The sequence below is a fragment of the Parasteatoda tepidariorum genome, chromosome 6 (assembly GCF_982258835.1).
Source record: "Parasteatoda tepidariorum strain Cologne lab strain chromosome 6, Ptep-v5.0, whole genome shotgun sequence".
NCBI lineage: Eukaryota > Metazoa > Arthropoda > Arachnida > Araneae > Theridiidae > Parasteatoda > Parasteatoda tepidariorum.
Window position 1 is genome coordinate 72,194,278 of NC_141760.1, and position 26,349 is coordinate 72,220,626.

General features: G+C 29.3%; 1 protein-coding gene across 1 annotated transcript; it reads right to left on the minus strand.

Moving 5' to 3' along the window:
* Positions 1-311: 311 nt before the first annotated feature.
* Positions 312-23,717, minus strand: LOC139425145 (uncharacterized). Its single transcript, XM_087166030.1, has 2 exons — positions 22,714-23,717; positions 312-4,702 (listed from the first exon to the last, which is right to left on the minus strand). The coding sequence occupies exon 2, from the start codon at positions 4,685-4,687 to the stop codon at positions 4,268-4,270; it is 420 nt and encodes a 139-aa protein (XP_087022156.1). The 5' UTR covers positions 4,688-4,702; positions 22,714-23,717; the 3' UTR covers positions 312-4,267.
* Positions 23,718-26,349: the final 2,632 nt, after the last annotated feature.

Here is a 26,349-nt window from a genome sequence, read left to right on the forward strand (position 1 = left end):
AAAACAAATTTTTAACTCTTTCAACTAAAAGTCTTTCAAGCAGAAGCTAAAATGCAGTGCAACAAAAGTGTATTATATATGAATAACCTTCCTAAAATGTTTTAATTATTTCTACTCCCTATCATTTTTATCGATTGTCCTTAATATTTATTATTAAAAATGTACCTGCATTAATTTTATAGAGTAGCTTTTTTTTTCGTTTCATAGTTTCTTTACATTTATTTTTTTCATTGCATAGTTTGCTTACATACGTGTTTTTTTATTCTGAAATGTTTGTACTAAATATTGTATGAAAAGTGGCAAGGGCATATATGAAACATAAGGAGGACATCATTTATTTCACAAATTTGCAGTAACAATGAAAGCTCATACACACGTGAAATGCAAAAATGAACAAATGAATGAAATTTAAAAATCTTACAGGAAAAAAGTATGCTTCCACAATGCACATTGTGTCTCATTAAAATAAAACAGCTGTAGAAAAAATGAAATTGCATTTAGTAAGACGAGAGCATAGAGCCCCATGCATGTGATCTACTGAAAGGAATGTAAAAAAATTGGGTTTCATTAAAGTATAATATTAGACCAGAAGTTGCTATAAAAAAAGGAACAGTAATAATAATTGCAAATATGGTTCAATATGATCACCATTCTGAATATCCAGTTCTTATATATTTAACATGAAGTGCCAGATTTTCCCTTTCCTGCAGCATTAGTAATTAATGAATTGAAACTACATTCTACTGAGCATATAAGCCTTATTTCTTTGAGTTTCAACCTGTACATCACGTGTCTGCATTCTAAACACCTTGCGTTATGATATGTGCATCCTGCATTAAAACTTTTTTTTTACAGTTCCCAAGGTAAATAATTAAAATTTTTCATTGTGCTAAAAGAAATTTGGGGAGGGGGGAATGCTGATACAGAGTTGCTATCGCCTCAAGGAAAACTAAAATTTTTACTATATAACTGGAAGAATTAACATTTTCCAAGCATTTGCGAAAGTCATCCCAACTATGGGATTCAGTATGAAGTCATTATATAGGTTTTTTCTTCTTTTATGTGACTTGTATTTTTTGAGATTTCTAACAGTTTTTACCTCGGTTATATTTTGCGATTGCAGCAATATCTGCAAACTAAAATGAAAGACGTGTCAGTCAATTTGTGCTATTTTGTTTTCTGCAGAATCCAATCGTCATGAATATTGTCAATATGTATAGGCTGTGGTATTGACTTATTTCAGCAGGTTCGACGCGGAAATGCTGCATTTATTCGGACAGTGTGAGCAATTCGCACCAACTGGAACATTTTGGTAGTGAAATTCATCCCATTCTGTACTTTATACAGCATTTATTAATTAATCTCCATGAGAATGATTTTGATATTTTGTTCTGCTGGGTTCCAAGCCATGTGGGAATCCCCGGTAATGATTTAGCCGATGCAGCTGCGCGATCTGGTACCTTTCTCGGACACGAAATCACTATTCGACATTTCATAAGATCATTATGGCAACAGCAGTGGGACTCCCAGATCAACAATAAATTGCACTTATTCCAACTCTATTTCAACCCTTGTGGTACCTCTCCGCAGTGCAGATGTTCAACTTACCCGGCTCCGAATCGGCCATACTAGACTGATCCATATTCTCAATGCAACACTTATAATGTTTTACTTTCGATTCACCATATTTTAATCAGTTGCCTGTGTTTTAAGAGACGTCTTCTTACCTTTTCTGGTAGTTAGTTCTATTTTATCTATGGGAGATTTGTTAGGTGTCTCTCATCATCCTAACATTTCCGTGCTATTGTATATAAGTTTTATTCTATCGAGGATTTTTTTAACTTTTACACCATTTTACCTTTCATACAAAATTTTACTGTGTTTTAACTTTAACCTGATTTTATTCAATTACTACCGTTGATTGTTTCTATATCATTTTATCAATGTTTAATGTATTTTATGAAAAGTAAGTATGCACTTATTTTTTGACATGAATAAACATATTTTTTGGCGCAGCATGTCCTCATTTGGATCTTGTACCATTCATTAAACACTATATTCAATCAATTCTGCAGAATGCATATTAAAATGGGGGGTGGTTCTTATTTAGGATTTTAATATTAAAATAACCCTTTGTATATTCAACTATATTTTGCAGTATATACTTAAAAACTGTTTTTTTTTTTTAATGTAGGACTCCCTATAGATCTTAAAATGTATTACATTGTGTTAAATGAAAAAAAAAAATTCTTTATACTGTTTCCATGTAATATAGCAGCAAGGTGATGATCATGAAAAATTAAGTATTTTCTCTTCTCACTAGGAAAGATTTTAAAGAGTTTATCACAAAATTATGAATCTATAATGTATAAGAAAAAAAAAGAACTGTATTGAAACACCTTGTAAAGGATATAAATATATATCATTAGAAATCGTGCATGATAAAAAATGAAATTGGTAAATAGAGTATAAAAAAGGATCATACAGCAAAGTTTACATGAGGCATGCTATAAAAAATCCAAACAATAAGTGTGAAAGGCAATAACTACTTAAAAAAGTAAGTTCAGGAATGTTTAAAATACAAATACATATTTTGGACCACATTTATAATTACACTTATTATGTGTATAGATTTTATATATTTACAAAATATTTTTACTACGAACTCCAAAATAGTTTATTTTATTTTGTTGAATATTAACCATCAGTCATATAATTTACTAAACTACCCTTAGAGATAAAGTTAATCTTCGTACTACGCCATAAATAATTTGGCACATACTAACCAATATAAAGCAATTTGTTACATTCATATTTTAATCAATTTAAAATGTTTACTGTTAATTTGTAGTGTGTTGGTGCTCCTAAATGTACAGTCTACTTTACGAGAACTTATTTCTTGTGTATAATAATAAAGTTACATCCAAATTTTCCAGTGCATTTGAAACAGTCGATTTCAGCGTATACAGTAGCTATTCAATTTCATACCATTTAGAGGATTATATGTAACTTAAGTTTGGTTTCTTTGATCAATACGTCTTTGTCTGTAACATATTGAGAAATTGTAGGACGTAAAATCTTGCTCATGTTGTTTAAATTTATAAATATATATATATATATATATCTTTAATCAAAGTATGGATTGATTTAATAACTTTAACTTGTATTCAAATAAATATTTCAATTTTCAAGATTTTTCCTTTCTCTTTCCTTTTTAATCTAAATATTTACTGACATACGAAAAATTAATTCACTGAGAAAGCAAACATGTTTACTCTGAAATCCTAGCTCCTCGCAATATTTAAAATGGTAGTGAAATTACAATTGAGCTGTACTCAATTCGTTACATTTTGCTAGCACTTCAGAACTCTACAGCTCGGCTATGAGGTCTTAGATATTTATTTAAATATCAAATAACCGAGCAGTGAAGTGTTGCAATATACAAATTGAGTATATCTGGTTGTCATTTCAGCACCATGCAACAAATATCAGATATTTATTATGTATGGTGATAGTCTAAAATCATTTTAAACAAAATATCTAAAATCAAAAACTAAATGTTTAAAGTATTTTTCTTTCCACTTTATATATTTGAGAAAATTCTCTCTCCAAGATCGAGAGAAATTGACTGATATATAAAAATACAAACTTCGACCTTCTTCCATGAAAAGCGCGATTCTCGTGCTTGATGACTACTTATTATTAATGTTTTTACCACGATTGCCTAATTTATGGAACTGGTAAGTTTAAAAAAGCATTCGGACTTTTGTTTTCCCAGATTATTAAATGTACAGTAATATGCAGGCCAAACTTTTTATACTCGCAACTTCATTTTTAGTAACTAAATTTTTTTCACTGAAAATTAGTAAAAAAAATGGCGAAGAGAAGTTAACGCATAATTACTACTTTTAATGTTTGTACCCGTACTCATCTCTAGTTTACTTGTGCCTATCTGGTCATTTTGTTCTAATTATTCAATATGTTATTAATGCTTTATGATTATTTAAAATGTTAATTTATCTTCAAGAAAACCATTAATTTTGCAATACAAGTTGTTCCAATAAGCACGCAGCATTCGGATTAGATATGTAGCGTCATAGCCTTAACTTGTGAAACATTATCAAAAATATTTCTACCACTCTATTATTGAGCTATATCCAAATCTTCTGAAATCGTACGCTGCGTAAAATTGGAGTAACCTGTATTTTTAAGCATTCATATAAAAAATTCCCCTTCAATTTCATCACATATACAAGCTCTTGTGAACTTATTTGGTCCCATAAGTATAAAAATACGCGTACATTGCTATGCCTACAATAACGGCGCATAGTGCCCCAACCACGCCATAAACCAGCCGTGTATACATCCTAAAGACTTCATCTTCTTCAGTTTTTGTTAATTGCCTCGTCACCATACTTCTACCACCAGCAGATTGATTTTCGGCACAAAACGACAGGGATCTAGTGAATTTCTTTGTTCGAGATGAATCTGGTTCAGGTCCATTGAGAGTAGACATAGATCTTGATCTGAGAGCTGGTGCTCGAACTCTACCCGTGGGTGCCGAAACATGGTTTGGTGAGTTAGAAGAGGACGAACTTCGTGGTCTATTGCCGAGTACTCCTCCAGCATTAGTGGTCAGAGCTCCAGTTTTTGCCTGAGAACCTTTCCGGTGGAAGAATCTTCTCATGGTTAATACTGAGATCTAGTAAAGAAATAATTTAACATTTAAAATTTGGTTATTAATGACCGTTCTTTCAAAATCATTTAAACCCAGTGCAACAGATTTAAAATTCAGAGTGAACAACATTTAAATCTATCATTGATTTCATTAATTGGAGATAACCCTCATTATAACATTGTCTCATACTTCATTTAGTTTCTATATGTCAATCTAGCTTTAAAACCTAGTTGTACAGTGGGAGACTAAAGTTTAAGAAACTATAAAAAATTTCAATAAATTAATGCATACTTTGTTTTCAATAATTTGTAAACTGAATATGTAATAAGTTAATAGTAAAGGATACAGCGTAAAACGAAAAAATAAACCCTAAAAAATTTCAGCAGAAAGAAATAAACATTATCATTTCGACGAGTTTCTACTGCTACAAAAATATTGGAAACAAATGACAATATTTATTCAAAAAAATTCAATTATTTATTTGATTAATCAACTGGAACACGCTGCTTTCTTTTGGAGGAGCAAGATTTTACATATTCTCTTGATCAATATTCAACCATGTTGTTTTAATGGCTGCTTTCGGTTACAGTAGCTTTCCATTTTTATATACGTCTCGTAATACGATGCTTCAAACATTTTCTATATTGGTTTAGATTATGGACCCGCAACCTCTTGGACATGGGGCCCAGTGCTCTACCAAATTATAATTGATACATTATAAGTAACATGTTAATAAATAATAACTTTTAAAATTGGTTTATTATTCGCCGAAGAGATGTAATTTTAGTACACTTAAAAAAGAATTATTTTAAAATAAAATTTTCTGTCTTTGAAATACAAACTAAATTTTCCTCATACACCACCAGACCTTATCCCTTCATAAATATATTTTCAAACAAAATTTCTATATTTTATGTTAAGAACTATATTTAACAAATTTTCAGGCCAAGTAAAGACAAGCAAAAAAAATCCTGACGGCTTTTCAGATTTTATTTAAAAAGATGAAGAAACTATCAAGTATAAAGTAATTTATCAAAACTGTTTGCAATTTGAAATGTTCGTTTTCTTTCAGGCAAAAAAATTCCTGTAACATTGTGAATTCTTCCTTTTCAGCATTTTGCTGAATAAATAAAACAACTTTCGAAAAAAAGTTAAACGTAGAAAAACTAAATTAAAGAAATAAAGTTGTTCTCTGACAATTCAAGAGGAGGTTGAATAAAAAGTTTTCTTGATTCTGTTGAATTAGAACGACATTTAAAACATATTTTTCAAATTTTGAGTTTTAAAAGTTGGTTTTGCTTTTTAAAGTTAAGATGAAGGGTACAAAAACCAGAATTTGTTAAACGTAAACTGATCAAATGATGCTAAAAACTACATCAGAAGCGAGAAAAAAAGAATAAAAATTACTAGGACACTTCAAGAGTATGGAACCAGTGTTTGATTAAAGAAAGCAAACTCCATTTTGGCCAAGTGACATATCCTATTTAAAATAAATTGCGTGCGATAAACTGGTCAGAAAATCGGCCTGTTAACCTTTCGTAACTAATTGGAGCTGAAGAATCAATTGTGTGATGCATATTGATAAATCTCATCTAACGTTTATCTTCTTGGTTAAGTATTACAGATAATGTATACACAAGCTGTTTTATACCAATCGTCATGGATATTTCACTAAAATAGAAATCTTCGCAAAAAGAACATTGAAATCGCTTGTTGCTATGGCTACGGAAGAACATAAAGCATGATAAAAGAAACATAGGAGGTGATGCTACTAACAAAAATAAGGTATTATTTCTTGCCTGTGAGAAACGGAATAGAATTAAGGAAAAGCTATTGCTTTTATTTATTCGACTTCTTTAAAACGTAGAGTAAAAATAGGATTATAATAATTAAACGAATGAGATGCTGAACTGTATTTATAAATACTGTAGTCCCAGAAAAGGAAGTAGTCTTTTGTTTTCAATTTTCTTATTTTAATTATCTTGAAATAATGGTAACAAGAAAAAAATTTATTCAATTTTAAAAATTTATTTTAACTTTTAATAGTAAAGTTATTTTTTGCGCTTAAAATATTTTTATCTACAGTAAGGGGCATGGAAGATAGTGAACTTAAATCTCATCGTTTTGCCTAATTTTCTTCTCTAATTGCATAAAGTATGGCATTTTTGCCCTTATATCCGATTCAGATATTCCATTGTCTACTAAATCAAAAAGTTGCCTTTGCGGCATTCCAAGTGCCATTATTCACGCCCCTCTACTGGGTAGATTGCATACTTATAATCAAACTAAATTCAATTTTAAAAAAACGTGAACTTTCAATTCGGTGATTTGCGTCCATAACCGCTTCCAGTAATCGATGGACTGGGTATTTCCTCTTAATATAAATCAGACTTTTAATATCGACCTAAAGTTGAGTGTGGTATACCCTTTTCTGGCTCTCGAGCCAAAAGCTTAAAATAACCTACCAGTAAGGTACGCAATTCAGCGATCGTTGTTGATAACATATTTAGTTGTCAGAAAGTTTGCATTTTAAAAAGCAAATGTTGAAATGAAATGAATAAAAATGTTGAATTTAAGAGAACTATAAATAAAATTTCTATAAAATGAGAACGCTCTTCCATAAAACTGCATTGACGTTAAAAATGTTCTTCTGACACAATCGCAATCATTTTCCACCGAAATTCCCTATTTAGTTTTGATCTCCGGACATTCGGAGCAATCGAGAATCTCGTTTCTGATAATATCCCCAACGGCAATATGAAGATATGACTAGTGAAGCGAATATTTCCTGACACATTAACTTTTCTCTCCTCTTTGACAGCTCTATCGATTCTGCGATATCGCTATATTTAGAATTTAGTTTTTAAATTCGAATGGGTTGTTAGTTTTAAAATTCGATTCATTTAAGTTATATAACTGATAGATATTTATTTTATTAGTGAATTTCAATGGAATGTAGTAATCATATAATAATTTTTTGCTTGTGAAATTGCTTTAAACTCCTTTATGGGGAAAAAAGCTTATTTATTTTTTATAACAGCAATTTTAAAAATATTTTGCTCTACGCAAAAAAAAACTGATGTAATTTTTTTATGGAACATATTTTGCAAGTAGAAATTAATATTGACTCATAAAATAACAATTCTGAAAATTTATATACTCTGGGGGAAAAATTATTTAAGTATAATTTAATCGGTCATTAAAAGTACAACTTCCGGAAAAGTCAGTGATGTTAGTTCGATATACATACCTGCCAACATTCACTCTTTTCGAGAATGGATTTTCCATCAACCTCAAATGTGAATAAAACAACTACATACACCTTCGGAGGTTGATCTTTTTGGTTGATTTTGAAATTAAATTTGAATAAACCTTTTCACCTCAAGAATACCTAAAATTTCCGTAAGGGTTGTGCAAATAAGTTCTAACCTATCTAGTGAACTAATATAGAAAAAAAATTGTTTGTATAGGATTATTGTCTTCGGTTGGATTCGGCAAATTGCGTTACGATTAGGAATGCAACTTAAAAATTCACGTTTTTATTTATTGGCATTAGGTTCAGTAAGGTTTAAAATCGGGACACAGCAAAAATGTCTTTTTCGTTTTCAACCAAATTAAACAACTAAAAGAGACTTAAACTTACTTTTCTTTGCTTATTTAAATACATCATAGCATAATCATTACAGAGCAAAATGTCAGGGTGAGGTTGAGGTACAGATGTAGCTTTACAGGTCATATCTTTGGATTCAGAACTCGAAACGATAATTTGAAACTCTAAATTCCAACAGCTTTAAGCGACGTAGTTTACTATCACTATTATAAATTTATAGCAGCCGTTGCAACCTAGTTAAAGCAACCATTAAGTTGTAAAAAGTATTCTTAAAAAAAAAGACTAATTTATTAAAATTTTTATATAAATTATTTATATAAATGGACGATTACATTACGAATTTATTTGGATTCATTAGTTAATCTAAAAAGCAAAAATAACAAAACTTAAATTCACCCACGACTCTGAAAGATTAGGAGATACCAATGATTTTACAGTTTTGTGTTTTAATAGTTTAAATGAATTACTACATCACTGTCTTTGGGTATAATTTTATTACAAATCTTTTAATCTAACGTAACCAATTATATTAATACTTTTCCTTCGTTACTTTCATTTATTATTCTTATATTCAAAAAAATATTACTCTCGCGTTAAAAATTTACAGCAGAAGCTCACTCACTATATTTCCACAAGCCCTTCTGTTAAAATTTACGTAATAAATAAAATATTTAATTAAGTTACTTGAAGTATTTTACAAATTGATCTCTTTTTAACATTACTCAAGTTTTTATTTCAAACAAGATTATGTAAAAAAAAAATTATCTAATTAATTTAATTGCTTTTAGTTTAATCAGTTTCGTTTTTAATTAGACTGGTCTTTAGCTAAAAACGTATACCAAACATAGTTTCTTGTTCCCTAACTGCGAATTAATAAGCAAGAGTAGTATACGGTTTTACGAAAATATTTACATTCCTTAAGAAAAAACTAAAGTATTCTTTATTTTTAGTTTTTCGAGAAAATGAAAATTCTTGTTCGTTCTTACACCTGAAACAACAAGACGTCGGTTGATGTCTGCTTGCTTATCTGCTTCCCTCCTATATTTTTTACCACGTCAAACAAAAGAAAAGAAAGAGGAAAAAATGAAAGTTCTCTTTTGTTTGCTAATTGCCTCAAAAGAAGCATTTCAATAAAAATGTGTTTTTTTATAGTTGTATTAAGTCTACCTTATTTAATGAAGTAAAATTTTAAAAAAATCCATAAAACATTTTTTTTGTTATTGCCAACAATTACTTGCATTATTAATTATTTTTCATTATTTGAATATATGTTTTTATGGAAGAATGTCTAGACTGGCCAGCCAAGTTACATATAAGTTATGTTATTTAAAACGGTAAATGGTGTTCGCAAAATTGAATAAACACTATTAGGTTTTCCTTAGAAAATAACTCGTTCTGAGGCCTATTTCAAACCATATTCGGCTACGATCTTGCAGCCTATATAACGAGAGAAAAAAAGCTCACTGTAATTGCATTTATCGAAAAAATAAATAAACAATTTAGTCAAACAAAAAATTTAGGTCTCCCGAGGTAGGCTTAAAATTCCTTTTTTAGGGGAATAAAAAATTAATGAAAAAAGGAAAGAAATTAAGCATACGTATTACATAAAATTTAGAATATAAAATAACTGTAAAAAAATTATGCATGAAATCGTTGGTGAATCTTATTTTATTTTCACTGGTTTCTGAATCACCTCTTTGATACTTTCCTGGAAGGCTAAAGCGCCGCCAACGCTTGGTTCAGCTTTGGCATTAAGAATCCAGTTTAAATTATTTGGAAGTATCCAAGTTGTCTTTAAGTTACCAAGGGCTACCAAATGTCACCAGTTAAAATTGGCCATGGGGGTCGTAAGGGGTGTAACCAATCGAAATTGAGAGATCAGGATAATCACAGTTAAAATAACGGCGTCTCGCACATTTTATATCTTTACATTGTGTTAAAAAATATTTTGATGGTAATGGCAGCATCAGCAAAAAGAAGCTACGCAGTCTGTTCATAAGAAATTTAATTTCTCTGGAGCTATTTATGGTTTTAAAAGGTGCTATTGTTTCATTTCAGGTAGTTTACTGCTGATTTCTGAATTGCATTCTGCCTGCCAATGGGCATTTAAAATATTTGTTATTGTTGCTTTAATTGGTCTCAAAACAGGCTTATTAGAAAGGGTTTTTTTTGCTCAGTGCAATAGTTTATTTCAAATAATTATGGTTTAAAAAATGCTAAAATTAATTAACAAAAGTTATCTCGTTTTTCGATAACTTTTATATTAATCTTTTTAATTAAACACTGCAAACCTTATGGTATAAATAATGTATTTTAGATAGGTACATTGGTTACGAGTTTTTTCACTCTAGGGCGCCATTCACTAGGTTCTGAAGTTACTGAAATTTCATTATTTAGAAGTCGATATGAATTCAAAGTTATTACTTTCATAAAAATAAACTACTGCTTCAATTTAAATATTAAAAAAATAGGGGGGAAATTCTTACTTTTAACAACCATCTGAAAAACAATTTTTTTATTATTATTATTATAAGTAGTGTCATTTACTACATTGGTTACTTGCCTTATAAAATCTTTATTTCGTGTGAAAAGTTAACAATCACCCAATATCCGATGGATCATAACACATAAAATGCCAAATTTTCTTGAATGTTATATTTTGTCGGGGAGCTATTTATTCTGAATATCACTCAACATGCGAGTTTAAGAAATCGACAGGTTTAAAATACATGTTTAAAAAAATTAATACAATGCGTGTTTAAAATAATGGACACATCTCAAATTGCTTGTTTCAGGAAATGGACACAGTAACATTTATATACTTTTTTAAACATTGTGCATAATCTTTACGGAGCAAAGTTCCTGACTTCGTAGTTTATATGGTTGGGTATATAATAAATGTTACTTTTCGGGGATCTCTTCTTATTCAGAACACTACGATAAAGAGTTTTCAAAAATCTTAATTCATTCAACGTCAATTTAACACCATGAATATAAATTTATAGGACAGCCTTGTAAAAAAAAAAACTATTGACTGTATTTTTTACACTGTTGTTTCAATATATTTTAAAAACTAATTTTTTTTCTTCTTATAAATGTACTAAGTAATTTACGCAAATTAATGACATAACACTACGAATTTATTTAGATCAATCAGCTTTTTCTTTGAAACAAAAATAATTTTCGTAAGAGAAGTTTTATAAACGGAATCAAATACTATGTCCATTTTCTTAAACACGCGTTTTGAGCTATATCCAGAAGGAAAAAAATCTCACTGACGAAATATAACATTTAGTAGTTCAGAACCTTCATGAAACATTAGCACAATTCCACGGCAATATTACCATTTTTGTTAATTCACGTTTTATAAAAATATCCATTGGATGTTGGGTGGTCGACAAATTTCCACATGGAAGTTCATCTCGAACTGCAGAGTTTACTAGGCAAGTAACCAATTTAGTAATTGACACTATATTAGTTGTAATATTTACTTAAAAAATGAGAAGAAAATTTGTTTCCACAGATATTTTTTGCAAGTAGAAATTCCATTTTTTCATTTAAATTGTGACAGCAGTAAGTTTTAGGAAAATTATGTTTTTGAACTCGTTTCGAATTTTAAACAATTTCAGTAACTTGAATGGCGCCCTATAGCAATTTTTTGAAGCATGCGTTATTTAAGTGAAATGCGTTATTAAGTGAAAATATAGAGGCACCTAAAAACAACATAATTTCTGTTTGTCAGTTACGACAGCATTTTTTTAACTATAATTATTTGAAATAGACTATTTCACTGCAAAAGTTACACAAAATCTGTCTAGCAGACCTGTTTCAAGACAAATTAAAACAATACTAAGCACTTTTAAATACCTATTGGCCTACAGAATGGAATTCAGAAATCAACAAACAGCATGAAATAGAACTATTAATAGCACCTTTTAAAACTCTAAGTAGTTCTAGAAAAATTAAAGATCTTATAAGCAAACCACCACCTATTGTACATACTCGATTAATGCATTAACACTTTTTACTGAACAAACCAGCGCCTGTTTCTCCAGTTGTAGACTATCATTAATGGTAAAACACATTTTAACACAAAACAAAAATTTGAAACTTAAGAAATTCCGTTATTTTAATTGTGATTATGCTGATCCATCACCCCACAACGAAATCTAATTTACTATCTCAAAACACAGGGAACAGCCAAAAACTAATTAGCCATAATTGGTTAAAGAATTTTTATTATTAACTAAACATATGATTTTTAAGGTCACATTCTATGTGTAGTATATACTTGAGCTGTAGTGGGTCAGGAGATACATTTCCACTCCATATAACTCAAATGCGAGTTAGTTCTATGAATTAGACTAGAAGTAAGTTCAATGAATTAGACAAAAATTTGTATACAAGAAACTTATTCTTATTTTGAATAAAATATCAATTATCTATCAACCACTATTTTCCATTATTCCTAAGCTTCCATTTTTAACTGTTTTTGTTTCTCCAAAATATCAAATTCCTAAAACCGAATTATCTCAGTGGAAAGGAAATCAAATACGAAAAAAAAAATCCCATTAATCCCATAACATTTGGATACGGCACGGCATCTCTAGAGGATACCGTGCCGTATCCAAAAATGTTCTTAACGTAATTTTGCTATTTTCACTTAAACTTGTGATTTAATTTTCAACAATAATGTTTTACGATTCTTTCATTTTCCGTTTTTGTTATTTAAAAACTATTCATGCATATAAAACGTAATTTCTAACAATTCATTCAGTAATGGAGGAACTTTTCAACTTATTCCTAAAATAGAAAATTTTCCATTTATATTCAGGCATCTATTAAGTTAAAACGCTTTAAATTCAGGTGAAATACGCTCTTTGCATTACTTGTATTAAAAACTTAATAGCAGACTGAAAACATCAAAAGAAAAATTTTTTTGAATTGCTGAAAAGCGTATACAGCATTCAAAATAAGTGAGTTTGAGATGCAAAAATAAAACCGTATTTAAAGTTTAGAAATATAGGAGCCTAACAACTAGTTTACCTCAGAAAAAAAAGTAAATTTCGACAAACATTTACATGTTTCGAAATTTCATTCGAGGGAAAAGAAAAATAAACGTACTTTAAAAACTTGGCATTTGTTTACGTACTTTAAAAAAAAAATGCGATTTTTTTTTTTTTTTTTTTTTTTTTTTTTTTTTTTTTTTTTTTGCTGCAGCTATTCTAAAACAAACTCCTCGGAAGGGTTCAATTTCGCCAAGATTTCCCAGTGACCTTTACCCTTTTTTTCGTCAAACGAGTTGATAGCACCGCTTGACCAACGAACCTAATAAGTAAGTGATGTCATTTACCCCTGGAAAAATTCAGCCTATTTCGACTCTTACACCATTAAATCGTACCTTCTTCAACATATATCTCACTCCATTATTTCTTATATTAGTTAAATTTATACTCAGCGAACCCAGTAACAATAAACTACGAAAATTAAGCAACAATTTACTCGAGATTGAACCAGAAATTACACCATTGACCAATAAATGTTTAAAATTTAAGACTACAGTACTTTAACTGCCATTTCGTGACTACATAATTTTTACTTGGAAACACACTTCATCCAGATTTAATGCTTTACCTTAGAGACATCAGAGTTTATAATTCGATTTGCCTCTAATTTTAACTAATGGATTTAATTTTAAACGAGTTGACTAGTTTAACCTAGTAACTTTAAATTTAGCCAAGTTGCTTCAATTTTAACCTGGTTTTGATTTTAACCAAGTTTTAGGCTCGGTATAGCCAAATCATGGCACTTAGGCCAAGAATTTACATCACTTTCTAAAGTAAGACGTATCCAGTTTGGCTATACTGACTAATTACCTCGCAACGCTAATCTGAAATAGAGAAGCAAAATAAGTGAAATCCCGATTTTATTAACTTATTACATACTTAATCTGCAAAAGACTTTTGCTCAGAAAGCTCTGACACCAGTAGACAAGGACCGCTGAGAATTAAAAAAAATAAATATTTTGATTAGAGATGCTGCTTGCTTCTAATCTATTTACTGCAGTACTGTCTCAGCAAAAAGGAAAAGTGTGAAACCATTTTAAGATAGTCCTCTACTGATGTGCAAGAACATTACAGAAGAAAATGCCCCTTGGCAATTTATTCTTGCAATCTGCCTCTTCAATTGATCCCATTTGTTGTAAACATTTTCTTCCTCAAAAATTAATGAAAGATCTCCAGACATAGTGGCAAATTTTCGTGTTGCTAATCAGCGTAGCATAGTGACTAATATCAGCTGAAAATGTTGCTATATTTATGACATGGACGTGTATAAATATCATACTGCCTGCTTACGGATACCATAGCAAGAGGAACTCGTAGAAAAATTGTGGATGGAAATTACACATTTTCTCTTCTGTCAGAAACTGCCAGCGTCATGCTTATTAATTTTCATGGCTCTAACGTTAAGTCGAGTTTTAACATCATGAACTGTGTCGTTACATCTGAAACAAATAAACTTTGTGCAGAATCCGTTGATGATATACAGACTGTGAAGTGTGAACTGGGGTCTTGTAAGAAGTCTGCAGTTGATTTATTCAAGAAGAAAGATTACCTTAAAGATGAAGTCAACAGAAATTAGCGCAAAAACATGATCTCTGCTTCAAGGAGCTAAAGAGCAGGAGTTCTTAACAACAACAAAAAAAATTTTCATGACAAATCGAAGTGGAAAAAAAATTACTGTCGAAAAACGCTAGAAAAAAATCTCAGCAAAAGAAGCCCAATTCCGGATACCCTGAAAATTATAACGTCTCAAAAACTTCTACGCCTTGAAACTTGGACATAAAATGAACATTTTTGTACTGGCAAGGCTGACATGTAGAAATATATATCTCCAGATATGGATGTTTTAAGTCTCAATATAAATTTGCATCCAAAAAAGAGAAAGGATTTTCATTGTACGCGTATACATGAAAGCGACGATCAAGGCTGTCGAGGCGCTTCAAATGCTCCATATAATGACTTGTTGCTGTTGAAGTGATTTATCAAATAGTCTACTGTCCATTTAAACATCTCCAAGTCAACAGCGAAGAAATTTTCGAACTATATGTAAAAAAACTTTTTTTCTATATAATTAGTCGCTGTACATCTGCTAAAATAAGAATGTGTAGTGCTATGAAGAAATAAGCTAAACAAACCGAATCTAAGAACAAGATTAACACGCATACACCTTTTAATTAACAAACCAGAGCCTAATTGCACCCATTTTGCAGAGAACCACTAACCATAAAGCACATCTTGACCCAGTGTTCTAATTTAAAAATTAAGAGACGACGATACTTTGACTGTGAATATCTTGAATCATCGACTTTAATTGAGACTAACTATCCACATAGAAATCATATTGAATATCTTAAAGACGCCAGATACTTCCAAAACTTTAAACCATCATACTTTTAATTTCGGCCAAGTGTTAAGCGCGGCTTTGGCTCTTGTGCAAAAAATTTAAAACTAACCAACTCCCCTTCATACGTTGTTTTGGATCACATTTTTGAATTTCTTCTTTTTTACCTTTCGGCCAATTACATCTCTGCTTTTGGGCTCTAAAAACTGCAAACTAAATTAAAATTTGAACATGAATAAATGCTGACAAAAAATTAAAATTGTTAAATTCAATACATTTTGAAGAAACATTATTTCTGAAATTTTATTATTCTGCAAAAAATTTTTGCTATCGTTGTAGTTAGCTTTCAATGAATTTAGATTTTAAAAAAAAAAATACATACGCTCTTATCGACATTTCTTAGCAGTTATCAGGAGAGGCGAAATTAGATTTAGAAAATTGTTTCCCAAGTCTGACTTAACTTTTTTCTTCAATTATTTACTTTATCTTCTTTTCATCTAAGAGTTTTATTGACCAATTTAGATTTAACTTCTTTGCCAGTTTTTCATTGACTTAGAAATATTTTTATTTGTAGACGACAATATTATATATATATATATATATATATATATATATATATATATATATATATATATATATATATATATATATATATATATATATATATATATATAATATATAGTATTTCAGAGTTTGGATCATAAATATTTTTCATTATAAATGTGTAGTACCTCTAGAAGAACACCGACACTTGTACCACTTTTAGCGAATGAGTTGCTGTAGTATGAATATCAAACCAATACGACGTGAACCTAATTCCGGTCTCTTACAGTGAAGTTAAGGTTTTTAACAACAACAGCTATCCACGAGCCAAAATGACCTGTGCTTATAAATCTATTAAGGATTAAATTTGAAAGACGACAGTACCTACTTAATCACTTTTACTTCTAGACACACCACATCTACCGTAAGACATCAGATTTTATAATTCCATTTAGTTCCAATTTTGGCACAGTTGTTCTGATTTTAAACTAGTTGATCCAGCTTTAACATAATTATTTTAGGTTGTTTCGGTTTTATGAAGTCAAACCGTTTACTAAACCATTTACATGGCTCTAAAAGGATTGCAGCACAAAATAACAGATTGCGTATTGGCCTTACAAGATTAATATAAATACACCTTTTATTAAACGAACCACCACCTGATAACCACCACTTCTGAATACAGTGAACCACTAACCATATCACACATTTTTACTCAGTGTTTGAATTCAAAATTTATGAAACGTCGTAATTTTAAGTGAGATTTTACTTTACTTGATGTTTCGCTACTCCTAACAATATTTTATTGACTGTCCAATAGTGTAATAAGCCTATTGTGCGCCCTTGGCATAAGGAAAATTTCAGGCCTTTTTCAAACATCAATGCGAAGTTTCAAAGCATATGCTATTTAATTTTATTTAATGAAATAATTTATAAAACATTAGCCTTTAATCTCTTTTTTTTTTTAATCGTATAGAGAAAAATATATAACACTATTATTCTCAATTATAATTTATTTTATCTTTTAAAATGCTGAAAAGCATGAAATTAAGCAAATATATTTTAAATTGTGTAAAATTTTAGTTAAAATACTACATCTGCAATACGAAAGAAAAAGAAATGCTACTTTTCCCACTGGAAGTTAACATTAAAATCTATATGCATTGAAGCCTCTAGGAAAGACCATTTATATTTGCAACCACTTTTGAAAAGCTCTGAATTTTTTCCATTGACTTTGTGTTGAAGAAAACCTTTAGGACTGACCATCAAAATCTCGCCCAACGACCGGGCAATCCTTTGCACCAAATGAGAAAAAGGTTAATTAAGGAAACGCGAAAAAATATCAAAACAAATGATTAGTGACTTCCCGACTTTAGCAATTTTACTTGGAGACACACCTCATCCCAACTTAATACTTTAGACATCGGATTTTATAATTCGATTTAGTTCAAATTTTAATAATTTAACCAATTTTATCTAGTTATATTGATTTTAGCTAAGTTACTTCAGTTTTATTTTAGTTGTTTTGATTGTAACCAAGTTTCTTCAAATTTAACCTCCTGTTTGGATGTAAGCTGGGTTACATAAATTTTAGCCTAGTGCTTTAATTTTAACTACATTCTATGAATTTTTAGCCTAGTTTTAGGCACGGTATAGCCAAATTATTGCTCTTGCGCCAAAAATTTACAACACTCTCTCACAAATAAGTAGATTCAAAATAAGTCTGAGGCTCTTATTTAGAGAGCTCTTTTTGACGATCTCTGAAAGAGATCTACAACCTCATATTGCAATCAGAGTGCACTAAAGAGTGTAATTTATATATCATGGGATATAAAATTAACTTTTCACACGTTAATTACAACCATTACTAATATTAAAATAAGGTATATATATGAAGATGGAGATAATATTCGTGTGAAAGTTACTTTTCTTATTTTAAATGATAAGTCATTAATTATTTCTGGTAGGTTAAATTTTTCTGCTTCCTCATACCGGCAGTTGAATTTTAAAAACTAATGTTTTTCACCTTGGTAGAATAATTTGTATTTTAGAATTCAATTTTATTTGTGCTAAATTTATCTCTTAGCAATTCACTGTAATTAAAACTTTGTTTCTATTTATAATGATTAACGTTAAACAAAACAAAACAAAAATTATAAAAGTCGCTGCACGAGCAAAAACAAATTTTCAATTGAAGTGTCTACAAAATAATTCATAATAAAACATTTCCTTTATACTACATTGAAAAGTGATAATGAAATAAAATTGGAAGAAATGTTTTCAGTTTCCATTAAGTCTCTTCCCTCTGTGAAAGTACTTCCGAAACTTTCTCTTCTTAACTAAAGAAGAAAAAGTAATAAAATCTGTCGGCATTCTTATGGATTCCAATAGAGTGTTTTGTTTATTTTAGACTTCCATCCGCCTGTAGATGATGAGACATACTCAAAATAAAGCGCAACATTCAAAAATCTCTATATTATTTATTCATCCCTTTGCATAAAAACTTATTCTAAATTTTTACTGGTGGCACAAGTTAAATAAAACATTTCATAAATTTAGCAGAGTTCCAATGGCTTTTTTTTTTTCATCAAGCAATTTTTCCATCATCATAAAAAATATTTAAGAAGTGAAGAAATATTCCGTAGTTTTTATAAATTTAAAATTATGAGAGTACAAAAATCTGGTTTTATTTAAATAGGTTTTAAATAAAACCTATGATAAAAATAACAGGGAAGAATTTAGTTTCAGCTTCCATTTAGCTGAAAAAATTTCATATTGATATCCGTTACCATTTCAATTTCGTCTGTGAATTTGTAATTTAAATTATTTAATTTTCAGTTACTACAAAAAGTCTGTAAACATTTTTCACATAAGAGATTATTTAATAAAAGTATGGAAAGTATTTCGTGATATTGATTTTGGATTTATTACTTTAATCGCACAGTTTTACTTAAAATTCATAATAAAAATAACCGTTTAATAGCAAAAGGTAGTTATATATCTTTATCATAAAATACTAATAACATATGATTATTTTATAAGATAAGAACGGAGAAACACTAGTAGATTTTAAGGCTTTAATTTTGAGTGATAATCAACATCGTATACGTAAAATAAGAAACAATGATACAATAAATAAATAATAATACAAGTTTATATACTAGTTCAATTTTGTAAAGATAACAGCTGGAACTTTACTGTGTATTTAGAATTATTCCATGGAATTTTTTTTTACTTTCTCCAATGAGCACGCGCGAAAACGTCAATATAACAACTGTATTTATATGGTGTACAATAAGATTAAATAAAAAGAGAAATGTTTTAGGTTCATTAAAAACTTATTCTTAGAAACATCTTTTGCATACCCAAATAATATTTTTTTTTAAATTTTGCCAAGTTCTTAAAGCGATGTAACAATCAATGGTTCATATGCTAAGAATGTTAATTTAAAAAAGATAATAAATAAATCTCAAACTTATTGATTTTATAAAACGCAGTGCCATACTCAAAAATTGTTTGATTAATGGAATGCAGCGACACAAAGGACACTATATATAGTCATAGAATAAAATAATAATACTTATAAGTTATAGTATACTTATTTTATATATTGTCATCAACATTCAAAATTCAGCTAACTCTCGATTGATCAGGATCAGATTATTCGTACAGCTCCCCTAAAATGGGGCGTCATAAAACCTTAAAGTAAATTTTCTATTTTTTTTTTGTTTTGTGCTACAAATAAATTTTAAATCCAAATAAAACATAAAAATTCATGTATATCCTTTCTTTAATAAAAATTAAATTATTGTCCTATTACATTATAATTTTACATTTTTGTAATTTTTTTTATTATTAATTTTGTCTATCTGGACAAGGCATTTCCCAATGAAACTACAGCTTATTGTGGAACAATTTCGGAATTTTAAAATGTATATATATATCATATCAGGATAAATTATTTATTACTCATAGAAAATCGTTTACTCTTCCCTTATATGGAAGTGAAAGACCTTAAAATAACTCCTCCTTTGAAACATAAATCTAATTATAATTCATTGGCATGCTTTCAGCCTTGAAGTCCCAAAATAGAATATCTGCATTTTATGAACACGAAAAAGTTTTAATGCTTTTATTAATACAAAAGTATTTTTAAAACTTTTGTATTATATATATATATTTTTATGAATAAAATTATTTTTCTGCTTTGTTTAAACAAAGATATACATACTTATAAAATTATTTTGTGAAAAATATATTAGCCTAACGAGTCACGTGCGGTTTTTTAACGATGAAATCGCCCTATAACATATTTTTAGAATAGAATTTTTTATTTGCAATGGAATTGGGTGATTTCAACTCGAGGAGAAGTGAAGTGTTATGCCTAACCATGTGATTTAAATCAGATTTAATTGGTTTGAATATCTGAAAGCGACGTCACGCCCGTGTGTCGAACCTGATTGGCTTCTGAATTCGACTAATGCCAAGATCCAGTTCTTTTAACTACTTCTTCATGCAGGACAATGATTTCGTAATCTTCATCGGTTTTGAATAATGCGGTGGCACTATTAGTATTTTACAGTTATATCACAGGGGTATATATCACCACAGTATTAATTTTATCATTCGTTCTAGTGTCTTTTAAAACAATCCGTTATTTATTAATTATAAATACACTAACCTGCAATAATGAGAGAACACTTTCAATTTTTTTTATATTTTTTCAACGAATATTATTCATAACTTTAGAGATGTGCTAATTGGTAAATATGAATGATTTAAAATTTAAACACCCTCAACGAAAAAATAAGCAATCATCTTGTATCGATTACTTTGTTTATTTTATGCGATAAGTGCATAAAACTTATAAACTTATCGTAAGTATTCTTGGAAAAATGGATATTTTTTAAATAGCTTTTTTTACCGTAACCGAAAAATATTTTAAAATTTGTTGCAAAATTGCGCTAGGTATGAACATCGAAAATAGTCCTTTCATTCTGTTCACGCGCGGAAAACTTTTTTTAAAAAAATCATCATTTTGTTTAGAATTGTATTTGATAACTTCTGAAATAATAAATCATATTTGAATGTCTTGAAAATTTCTAAATTCTAGAAATTTTTTAAATGATTTTTGTACTTTTTAAAATAAAACATTAAATGATAAGGGGGTTTCAATCTTGTTATAGAACAAGAATTATTAAAAATGACACTGATAGTATTTTCTTTTACATTGTTTTCTTATACCAACACATATTTCTGTCTTGTCAATAATTATACGGCGGTGTCATTTGTTACGTTATACTTGTCATTTATAATTTAAACGGAAATTTGTGGGAAGCCCCTTATCATTCAGTTTTTTTTTTTTTTTTTTTTTTTTTTTAAATTTTTAAGATATACAAATCTGACTTTTTTCATTAGTTACCCCTTACGATTCACAGCAGAATTATGAAGGGGAAAAAATTAAATGTTTTCATTTCTATTTTAATTTTTTTATTTATTAAAAATTGCTCCAAAAATGCATATTTATTGTACTTTTTTAGTTATGGTAGAAAATAAACATATTTTTAACGTCTATCTTTATGGATATTTAAGCTCAATTTAAGAAATTGTATGCAGTTATTGCATATAATAACCAAAGTAATCAATGCAAGTTGATTGCTATATTTTCTGGCATAAAGCATGTTCGATTTTTTTTTCCGTTCCTAATTTATTGCTGGTACCTAAAATCCTTCAAAGCTTTACATTTTATTGATAGAGTAATCACATGCTCTTAACTAATCTAAAAGCAAAAAATTTCCTAAGTATTGAGAAATTTGGAGAAAAAAAAATCAGAAACTGAAAGTATTCCTTTCATTATTGTAGGGTAGTTTACATACCTTTTACATTGTTACATCATACACATACATTGTTACATGTTACACATTTCTTACTTAGATCATCTTAATTTTATATTAATTAGATGATTAATAATAATTATAATAACAGGATATTTTTTTACTTCATTTAAATACAAATAATTTAAATAAAATCAAATATGTATTTAAATAGATGCCCATTTATCCTCCCCCGCAAACAAAATAAAACATTTAACTGTAAATATTTTTTACTTTTTCTTCCTTTCCCAAATCATTATGGTTATTAAAAATATAAGAACCAAATAAATATTTTTTACTTTCATTCGCTCAAATACATATATTCAATCCCTCTTAATTTATTAGTGTGATTTTTAATACGTATATATTTCCTTCTTTTTCCCAGTTACTTAAGCAATATAACATGTTAAAAATAAACTACGTTTTCTTGTTTGTTTATACGCGTAGTACTTGTCATTGTAAATAATTGTAGCAATGCATTTAATAATACTTTATGAAGCACCGCAGTTGAATTAATTATAATTTTCATTATTTATATCTCCCGCTTTTCAAATCGCATCGATCATTCAAGAATAAAACATCAAATCAAAGTAAAACAAACATACTTCTTTCACTTGAGAAAATGAATCTCTTTTCCCATCTACCAGCTACATATAATATGAGGTACTATAGAACGAAGCAACAGTTACATTTACGTCTTTCAATTTCCACTAAGTTAAAGATTAATAGTAATCCTTTTTCCCGAACAGTCGCGCATTCAGGCTCATGTGGATGCCTCCTAAAATAGGATAAGCGGCTCTGCTTCGCGGTAAATGGGAATCTCATCTCCTGGAAAAAGGATTGGAGTAATAGGTGGCGCTGGCAGCTGTTATTCCGGGGCTCGCTCACAATTTGCGGGTGTCTGGGCGGAAACTCTATTAAGAAAAAGACAACTTAAGAATTATTCAGTTAATTAACAGTTTTCGTTCATTGTTCAATTATTTCGCCACGCATTGAGCTATGTTTATGTATGTTACTAAATGTCTCGAATGTGACAGATAAAAATGATGGCTGCATTATTTAAATCCCTTGGGAAGTTAGACACAATGAAATGAAATAAGTCTATTAATTTTAAGATAGTTAAAACGTTGTATTATTTTTATTAACATTTGGTAACTTTTAATTCAGAGTTTCTCGGGCTGTTTTTAAGGATGAGAAAAATGGGCCTGGATCCCGAGTTACAATGTGGCCCCTAAGAACTGAAAATTTGATTTAAGTTTTTTTTTTCCAGAAATATGTACCTTTAGTAATATGTTTAAAAAAAAGCGTGTGTAAAAAAGATTTTGATGAAATACTAAAAGAAATATAATATAGGCTCAACAATATGCATATGTTCTGTACGCGTCATCGATCGTGGTATGTTACATAAAATTATACTTAGGAGTAAATACTTTATCATAATTAATATACTTTTTCAGAATTACAAATGTTTTTTTTAAGCAATAGTGAGAGAATATTGAAATTTGGTATCTTTTAATTCAGTGTTTCTAGGACCATTTATGGGGAAAAGTGGACATGGACCGTGAGTTCTTTTGTAACCTCTTAGAACAGCGAATTTAATTAGAATTTTTTTTTTCCTGAAATGTAAGCAACCTTAACTGTTTAAAAAAAAACGTGTCTAAGAAAGATTGAAATAAAATACTAAAAGAAAAATTATCTCCATAAATGCATATATTCTGTACGTGTCATCGATCATTGTATCTCTTACTGTAATAGATTCCTTACAACTGGAGCATTCTGGTGCGGTTCCGTTTTGAGAAAAATATATGTGGGTTAGGCAAGTTATTAATTGTTAAAAAGATGCCCCTAGATATAGACAGATCTAAGGCACCTTAAAAGCAATGCTGAGCGTTTCTCAACTTTTTCATCAACTCTTTCAGTTTCTCAAAATGCAATTGCTCAATTTTAAAATATATGATTGCTCTTACTATAAACCTAATAATACTAATTCTTGTGAATCTATAGATTAGAAATAGTGATATAAAAAATGAGATTTTTCTATGTATTCAATAAATATTTGTACTTAAAAATTATGAAAATATGTAATATTTTTTCATTTGATATTAGTAAAGATACAAATTAAAAATAAAATTTTTAAGAACAATTTCGCGTTTCTTCAGTTTGCCACTAAACCCTACATTCAATCCAATCCTGCCAGTTTAGAATTTTTTTTCTTTGATTTTTCGACAATTTCTAAAATGTCTTTCTGTAAACACTTTTTTTTTTTTTACTTCAACTCATTGATTTCAACAGAAATTAATATTCTTTTTCAATTTTTTTTTAAGTGAGTGAGGGTGTGATGTTAATTTTTGGAGGAGGAGCCATGATTTGAATATGCCGCGCCTAAAACTAGGTTAAAAGTTCATGTAACCTGTTTAAAATTTAAACACTCAGTCCGAATTTATGTAACTTTGTTGAAATCAAAACAACCAAATTAAAACTAAAGTATTTTTACCAAAATCAATGTACGTAAAAACTGGTCAATGCATTAAAATTTGAACTAAATCGAATTATAAAATCTGATGATGTCTTTGAAGTAAGGTATTAAGTTACAATGAGATGTGTCTTTAAGTCATTTTTTTAAGCATTGTTTCTTTGCCAAATCTAATATACATACCATTGTTTAGCACAGTGTTTCCCAAAGTGTGGTACGCGTACCCCCAGGGGTACGCGTTCTTATGCGAAATATCTTGCAACAAACAAATATTTCAAAAAAATTTATTTAAAAACAAAGCTAGCCATGAAAATTTACGATTACGTAATTTTTTTATTGACTATCTTTTGCAGAGTTAATAATTAGTGGTGTCAACAGCCAGTAGTGATTTTTAACTTTTGTGCAATTTTTTATTTGTAAAGGTTCTACTTATTTGATAATTTTTTGTCCCTAACATAGAATATGGATCGCTGATTAGTATCTGCAGCACGTAATAATGATAGTAGCAATCAACTGAAAGAACCTGTGAAGAAAACCCGCAAGCATGACAAAGAATATCTTCAGTTTGGATTCTCATGGACTCTAGTTCATGAAAATGAGTCTATTTCCACTTCGCGTCATTTGTCTTGAAAACTCACCCAAGAAACCATGAAACCGTCCAACTTAAAGGCCTTTTTACACAGTCCAATTTCTTGTATCCGAGAAATTGGACGGATTTCTCTGTCCAAGAAGTTGGATGAGGTTCGTTAACACTATCCAAGTTCTTGAATGTCACTGATTGGTCGGATTAAAAAAGTTGCGCATGCGCTTAAATAGCTCATGTTTTGGTTTTTATTTACAAGTTGAAGCTGTTGAAATCGCTACCCCTAAATAATATAGTTGTAATATTACTTTTATTCACTTTATATAAAATGAGTGACGACCCAAGTAGCACAGAAACATCGATCTATACCGTGGCCGTTCCTATCAATATTTTGAAAGCGGAGGAATATAGATACTGTGAGCAAGTTATTGAATTATTTCCGTCAATGAAACTTTGAAAGTATTTTTCTTAAAACACTCCATTTTAAATATATTTTAGTTTTAAAGTTCAAAATAATTGTTAGAAAGATAAAAAATAAGTAAAATTTCTTTATACTTGCTCATATTAGTGAAAATAAAAAATAGAACTCCGTGAAAACGATATGGAACGGGATTGGAACGTGAAACGAATTCGATATTGTAATCGACGAAGTATATCGATATGAATGCTTGTCACGTGACAGAGAATCTTACCTTGGTCGTGTATTTAGTTTGTCGTCGTGTATTGAGTCGTGCTTGAAATTTCTGATAGTGATTATTTTTTAAGGATCAAGAAAATTTTAGGCCTAGAGGAATCATGGACGGTAAGCGTAAACAAAAAGATTATAATTTAAAAAAAAGAAAATTAAGTAGGATCTCATGCAATCCATTGAATGTGAAGCCGAATTACACGATCTTGTAGAAGCAAGTAAAGCCATCCATGTTTGCAAGTATGTTAGTTTTTATTATATATATCACTTTACGTTATGTAATTTTATACAAAAGCTTTTTATGTAAGAAATATTCATTTCAGTGTGAGATGATTTACAATTTATTAGCTTTTCAGTTTTTATTATTTTCAAGCCTAATTTTTTCGTTAAAAAATTACAAGATTAGGGTATTCATAGGAAGTGGAATAAAATTAAGCATATCCAATTTGTTGAAAGTTTTTCATATCTACTATCAAGTTTTTATTGTTAATTAAATC